At 34.3% G+C, this 7,774-nt stretch overlaps 1 protein-coding gene across 1 annotated transcript; it reads left to right on the top strand.

The window, feature by feature from the left end:
• Positions 1 to 4,983: 4,983 nt before the first annotated feature.
• On the top strand, positions 4,984 to 7,626 carry LOC114287439 (uncharacterized). Its single transcript, XM_028230777.2, has 2 exons — positions 4,984 to 5,606; positions 6,192 to 7,626. The coding sequence occupies exons 1-2, from the start codon at positions 5,063 to 5,065 to the stop codon at positions 7,355 to 7,357; spliced, it is 1,710 nt and encodes a 569-aa protein (XP_028086578.2). The 5' UTR covers positions 4,984 to 5,062; the 3' UTR covers positions 7,358 to 7,626.
• Positions 7,627 to 7,774: the final 148 nt, after the last annotated feature.

Genomic DNA, 7,774 nt, shown 5'->3' with positions numbered 1-7,774 from the left:
GAAGATTTAGAAGAAGATATAGTTAGCATAAATAGTGATGATTCAGAAATCTACAGCATAGTCAGTGATTATGAATATCAAATAGAAGCCATAAGTTGAGATAGTGATTCAGAACGTGATACATACATAGATAATCTTTTAGGACAACTTAACCAAGAAATTGGAATACCCCCTTCTCATGACACATTCTTTATGATAGAATGCAATGCAGATACTGAATGTCAGCATAATTTTCAAATAGGACTAGGATTTGATACCACTAGATGCAGTTATTGTAATTGGTTTCCGGCTAAAATAAAAGAGCTCAATGTTTATTATGCAGTATAACCTATTGTATAGTCTATCTAGAAAAATTAAATATAACTCACAAAATAACATTAGAAACTAACGAAGAAATACGAGAAGATTATAGTATAAAAAACATAGAATTACACTTAATTATTAGAGAATTAGAGGTACAACTAAGAGAACTTAAACTTCAAATACGTGAGATAGAAACTAAGGCTAGTTTTGACATAGAATGTTTAGTAGCAGAAAATAGACAGCTTAAACAGCAGTTAGAACAATTTCATATTAAGTACCCCTTAAAAGATAAACTTGTTGAAGAACATATGAATTTTTTAGAATTAGTCAACTTAGTTGATTCTCAATCCTTTAGTCAATACTCCCAAACACAGTCAAATAATGTATACTTACCATTCAGTTATCCTGTCATACCCAAGCCAAATTTAGTTGAGATTTCTTGTGTAATTAAATTTGCAGAAAAAACCCTTAGTATAGATGCCATGATAGATACAGGAGCCAATAAATTATATATTGAACAACACATAGTTCCACCCGGATGGAGTACAGCTTTAACAACCATAGCTTTAGTCAGTATAGCCGATGGCACTAAACAGACATATACATATTGCATCAATAGAGCACAGATTAGTTTTCATCACATAGGTTCTCGAATTCAACATATAGAATGGTTCCCTTTACCTCAAGTTTGGATTGTAAATACTCGACAAAATCATCCTTTCATCTTAGGACTTAACTTCATACTTAGTCCACAAGGTGGCATGTTTATCAGCCAAACAACATCATATTCTTCAAACAAACTGTACATACACCTACAACATATGCCCTTAGCACCATTGCCTATTCATCAGAGTTGCATGCAAAGCGTGGTGGTACTATAAGAATATATTCTGTTCCCGGTAGTTTTTTATTTCCTAGTAGAAACATTTTTCCTAAATTAGCCCAAAATTATATACTTGATGAGATAGCAAATATTTCTTTAGAAAATTTAGACATAGAAAATTATGAATTAGAAGATTTAGAAAAGTTTGATTTTGAAGAAAAAAGAGACTATTGGAACCTAGAAGATTTTCAACAAATTGTTAACCTAGAGTTAATTTTTGCAAAAATAGAAAAATTAAAGAAAAAACCAGTATACAGAAAAACATAAAATGATTTAGATGAAATAATAAGATTAGCTGAAATAATAGAAATTTTAGGTGAACAACCCATGAAATATTGGGAAAGAAAAAAAGTTTTAGCTAGTTTAGATATAAAAAATAAAGATTATAGGATAACATCAGTACAAATAGATCATACGCCAGTAGACATAGAAGAATTTAGGACACAAATTAAGGAGTTATTAGATTTAGGAGTAATTAGACCCAGTAATAGCCTACATAAGAACGCCGCATTTATGGTTAGAAATCATGCAGAGATAAAAAGAGGAAAAGCTAGAATGATTATAAATTATAAAAGATTAAATGACAATACAGAAGATGATAAATATAATATATCAGATAAAGATCAGCTTATAAACAGAATACAGACAACAAAAATATTTAGTAAATTTGATTGCAAGTCGGGATTTTGGTAGATAAAAATGAAAAAGGAAAGTATACCTTGGACAGCCTTTTGCTGTCCACAAGGACATTATGAATGGCTAGTTATGCCTTTTGGACTAAAAAATGCACCTTTCATATTTCAGCGTAAGATGGATAGTATATTTAATAAATATAGTTTTATATTGGTATATATAGATGACATATTAGTATTTAGCCCAGATAAAAATAGTCACATAGATCATTTATATATAGTATTAGAAGAATTCATAAATAATGGAATAATAATTAGTAAGAGAAAAATGGTATTAAATAAATCTCATATAGAATTTTTGGGAATGGAGTTAGGAAATGGAAAAATCAGGCTACAACCTCACATAGTTAAGAAAATTTTAGATTACCCAGATAAATTAGAAGATACAAAACAACTTCAATCATTTTTAAGAATTTTAAATTATGCACAAATGTACATTCCTAACCTTAGTAAAATAATAGGACCCCTATACAGTAAGACCACACCTACAGGGCAAAAATATTTCAATTAACAAGATATGGCTTTAGTTAAAAAAATTAAAGACATTTGTAGAAATCTACCCGACCTACAACTTCCCTTAAAATCAGAATATATAGTCGTAAAGACAGATGCAAGTCAGTTAGGATGGGGAACAGTATTATTAGCTAAACCTAGCAAGTATGATAGTAAAAATAAAGAACGCATTTGTAGATGTAGTTTTGAAAAATTTAAAGAAAAAGACACGACCATGACCAGCCTAGATTTTGAGATATTAGGAATAGTATATGCAGTAAACAAATTTAGATTATTCTTACACAAGCCCTTTACAATTAGAATAGACTGTGAAACTATAGTTAGATTTCATAATAAACTTAATGAGCGCAAATTAAGTACCAGAAGATGGGCCAAATTTTTAGATTGTATAGTAGGACAAGAATATAAAGTAGAATTTGAACATATTAAACGGAGTGATAATAAATTAACAGATTGACTAAGTAGAAAAAAAAATTTAGAAAAAGAAAATAACCAATTTAATTTTTGTGCAGATAATGGAGAACAACAAAACCATGAACTTTGGGAGATTTGCCCTTCCCATTTGTGAAGGCAGAAACAAATTCAGACCATTAACAGGAATCGAGCTAGATCCAGTTCAACAGTGTCTTCTAGATAACCTTTGGAACAACCATAACCACCCAGCTAAACGTCTGTCAGCCTTAAATTCTCTTAGTATATATTTTTCAAAAATCCAGAATAAACTTTTGTCTAAAAGCTTTTCTTTTTATGTAGTAGCTAAAGGAACCAAGCCTGGTATTTAACGTGATTGGGTAGAAGTTGAACCCTTAGTTAAAAATTTTCCCATACCTCAGTTTAAAGGATTTTATGATTTCGAGTCAGCCAGTACATATGCCCGTAGACAAATAGGAACCAGTTATTTTATCAGCCAAATAGCTAAAGATTATCTGGACACATTACACAATATGCAGTCAACCATTCTTGCTACTAGTGGAGTTCCAGTTAGCTAGATAATTGGAAGCAGTAGTACTAACCCTCAGATAGATTCTCAAAATCCTCTCCAAATGTGCAGACATTGTGAAGGCCTTACCAGAAATTTCAAGAAAATTATGGATAAAGGCAAAAAGATCAGTGAAGAGCTAGACCACCTCCGAGACGAAGAAAAACAATTGAGAGCTACCATTCGAACTCTAACCAATCAGCTTAAAAAATTAACTCCAGAAAAAGCACCCACTCTATTTCTTGACCTACAAACCAGACAACTCACCAGTGAGGAATTTGAACAATTGAGTGCTAAAATGTATTTCTTCAGCCATTCTATCATTCGATCTTTTTGTGAGAAAAACCAAGAAATAGAGGACCTTAAACCTTATATATACACCTTAGCCGAAGATAGTAGAAATAGTGAGTTAGTCACTATACAACAGTTTCTTGAGGATTTCTCCATAGCATGAGTTTACTGCCCTGGTATAGCTTATCAATGAACTTATCTCTACGATGATGAAGAGCAGCCCTGCTTACAAGAAAAAAGATGTCTAGACAGGCCAGAATATTTTGATAAATGTCAATGTAATTTAGATTTCAGCATCTGCCTTTGCCAGATAAATCTAGCAACGTTCGAGCCACTGAAGATAGAAATTAGGGGCAAAACGCGTTATCTAACAACCTCACAATTGTTAGATTATGGCGTTGTCTCTAGAATAATTTTCTCAGATCCAGATCATACAGATAGTTTCTGAAATAAACTTGCTCATGCAGTACTTTGTGTAATGGAAGAGCATCATCCCTATGTAGGAGCATTAATTGATAGCAAGCTATCAGAATGGAAAGGAATAAGGTGCATCCCAGCCAAGTATAAAATGTACCTTAGAGTAACTTCAACATTTCCAAGATACCCAAGGCTTCTCAATTGAAGACCTTGGCCATATAAAAAATTTTCACTCAGCGATCAGCTCAATAAATGAATGAAATTTGCTAATAATCCTCTATTAGCGTATAATGGAAATTATGGATATCTAGTTTGCAAAATAGAAATCAAAAGATATACTGTAACCTAACTATCCCAAGTTATTCCTTCAGTAAAAAAATATTCGTCAATGAAAGTCAGAATCCCATTTATCAACATAGTGTTTCTCATGAGTCACCACTAACTAGAGAGATAACCAAAATAACTAATGAAAAAATGCACCAGAGATAACCAAAATAACTAATGAAAAAATGAACCTGTGGGATGATTTTTACGATCATGTCCCGACAGCAGACCTTGAAGATTGAATGTATGGGTTAAAAAAATAAAAAAATAATGTGAAACTGAAACTCGGTCTAATTAAAGGGCCCAAAATAATAAGGGGTTGTTTGGAGTGTCCTAAATAAGTGTACTTTTTGTCTTTTTAGATTAAAAAATTGAGTTTGAAAATATAGATATTTGGGTTAACTTTTTGACTTTTTATAGAAAAATATGTAATAAAAAATTGTAAAAATTGATTTGTAGTGAAAAATTTAAATTGAGAGTCGTGCAGTCATAATTGTTGACTTTTAATGAATAATATTAGCTTTTTAACTTTTTAAATAACATTTTATCTTTTTTTGAAAGATCCGAAACTTGCCCTAGATTCCCGTACTCACCTCACTTGTATCTTCATCTCCCTCTCTTTCTCTCTCTCTCTATACATGCATATACACACACACACATATGAACAGCCTCTTCTTCCACACATGTTCGAATTTCCTCTCTCAAGCCTTCTTCCTCCTCCTCACATCTAAAATCCCTAACCCTAGTTATCGAAAACCCAGTCGCTGCTACAGGTTCTTCTCCAATCAATCATCTCTCTCCGTCACCGGAAAATCCCTCATCAGACCCAAGCCTGACCCTAATTTTGACTGCAATGATTTCACCACCATTTGTGACCTCCTCACAAACCCTAGCTATCTAGCCGGTCCTACCATCGAAGCTGCCTTGGACCGGACCGGAATCGAATTGGGTCCGTCTCTGTTACAGCAGATTTTCGATCGTTTTGGTTCGTCTCCTAAACTCATGCTCAGTCTGTTCCTCTGGTCTGAGAGGCAACCCGGGTACAGATCTTCGGTGGACATCTTCAACGCCATGGTCAAGGTGTTTGCTAGAGCTAAAGAGTTTGAGTCTGCGTGGTGTTTGATTCTGAATCGGCTCAAACGGCCAATCGAGGGACCAAATATGGATTCCTTTGCCATTCTTATTCGACGGTATGCTCGCGCAGGTACTCCCTTTTCAGCAATTTATGGTTTTGTACATTGCAATCTTCATTTAGTTTAGCCTCAATTTGTCATTTGGATAATACAAGATTGTTATCAACTTGCAATATATTGAAATTCGCAATTCCGACGTTTGAAATTGCAAGTATTTCAGCATGGATGTGTCGTATATGAAAATGAGTTATTTAGGCCATCTCCAGCCTCTACTCAAGTAAAGTTTTTAGTAAAAGCTTAATTTGATTTGATATGAAGCACTCCTATGGGCGCACTCAAATTTAAGCATAAATTTAAGTAAAAGCTTCAGGAATGCCAGAATTGTAAATTTGAAAGCTCAAAATGATCTTGAAAATTTTGAGTTTGAGTAAACATTCGAGCCTCTCTTGATTTGGGTAAAAAAAGGGTAAAACTCCATTTTACCCAAATTTGAATTTGATATGAGTTTGAGTCAAGGGTTGGAGATGCCCGTAGTGCATAATGAGTTTATTTAGTGCTTGCTATGTAACCCCAAACACTCAGAGTTTAGTTTAATGTGGATTGGATATATAATATATTATCTAGATGCATAATTGACATTGTTTATGGTTCTGCAGGTATGACCTTACCTGCTATTAGAACATTGGAATTTGCTTGCAGTTTGGACTTAATTTGCAATTCAAATTCAAAACTGGATTTGTTTGAGATTTTATTGGACTCCTTTTGCAAGGAAGGACTTGTTTGGGAAGCATCAGCATATATTGAGAGGAAAAGAGGAATAGACCCTTATTGGGCTTCGTCAATTCATGTTCATAATACACTATTGAAAGGGTGGTTTCGATCAAGACAGCTTGAACGCATAGAACGACTTTGGGATGAGATGAAAAAGGATAATGTGAAGCCCAGTGTTGTAACGTATGGTATCCTTGTTCAAATGTATTGTCAGATGTGTCATGTTGAGGTGGCAGTTGAATTGTTAGATGAGATGAGAAGGGAGGGAATTGAACCAGATGCAATTGTTTATAATCCAATAATTGATGCATTAGGGGAAGCAGGAAGGTTTAAAGAGGCATTAGGAATGATGGAACGGTTTCTGGTTTTGGAATCAGGTCCCACTGTTTACTCGTACAATTCCCTGGTGAAAGGTTTTTGCAAGGCAGGCGATCTTGAAGGGGCTAATAAGATCCTTAAGATGATGATTAGTAGAGGTTTTATGCCAACCACTACAACTTATAATTACTTTTTTAGGTACTTCTCAAAGTTAGGGAAAATTGAGGAGGGACTGAACCTTTATACCAAGATGATGGAATATGGATACACCCCTGACCGGCTCACTTACCATCTTTTGGTTAAATTGTTGTGCAAGCAGGAGAGACTGGACCTGGCAATGCAAGTTAGAAAGGAAATGCAAGCTAGGGGATATGATCTGGACTCAGCTGCATGCACCATGCTGGTCCATTTGTTATGCAAGATGCATAGATTTGAGGAGGCTTTCGGAGAGTTTGAGGACATGATAGGGAGGGGTATTGTTCCTCAGTATGTTACTTATCAGAAAATGATTGATGAACTAAAGATACAAGGAATGACTGAAATGGCTCGAAAACTATGTAATGTGATGATCACTGTCCCTCACTCAATGAAGCTGTCAAATACATATACCATAGATGAAGATGCATCACGTGCAAGGAAAACAAATATAATACAGAAAGCCAAGGCAATGTCTGATACTTTAAAGACATGCAGGAATCCGAGAGAACTAGTTAAGCGTAGAAGTCCATCTTAGAATGCTGTATTAGACGTATCTGTTGCACACCAGTCGGTAGAAATATCAAGAGAAGATGTGAATTCTAGAGTTTGAAAATCTTAAGAGCCTTGGTCTTTACATTCGAGATTTGACTAAGCTATAGTTTTTCTGGCTATGTTATGTTGTGGACCATCCCGATATTTTGTATGCAATGGATCAGCACGAGGACACCCTGGAAATAATTGTCAAAGGTGTTCAAGTTTGTATATTCAATATTAACAGTACTTGTCTTGAGGCTTTCTTAGGCATTGGGGGTTGTTTTACCCACAGAGTTTTTCCTATTAATATAGTTTGTTATAGAATGTAAGATATTCTTTTAAAAAAGGGAAAAAAAGAAGATAAAAAGAAAGGGAATGGAGCTCTGTGTGTACCAATATGGATGTGACAGTTGGGCAT

Source organism: Camellia sinensis, chromosome 13, assembly GCF_055761805.1.
Source record: "Camellia sinensis isolate YWXY chromosome 13, ASM5576180v1, whole genome shotgun sequence".
Lineage (NCBI taxonomy): Eukaryota > Viridiplantae > Streptophyta > Magnoliopsida > Ericales > Theaceae > Camellia > Camellia sinensis.
Note: the sequence above shows the minus strand (reverse complement) of the source record. Positions and strands in the feature narration are given on the sequence as shown.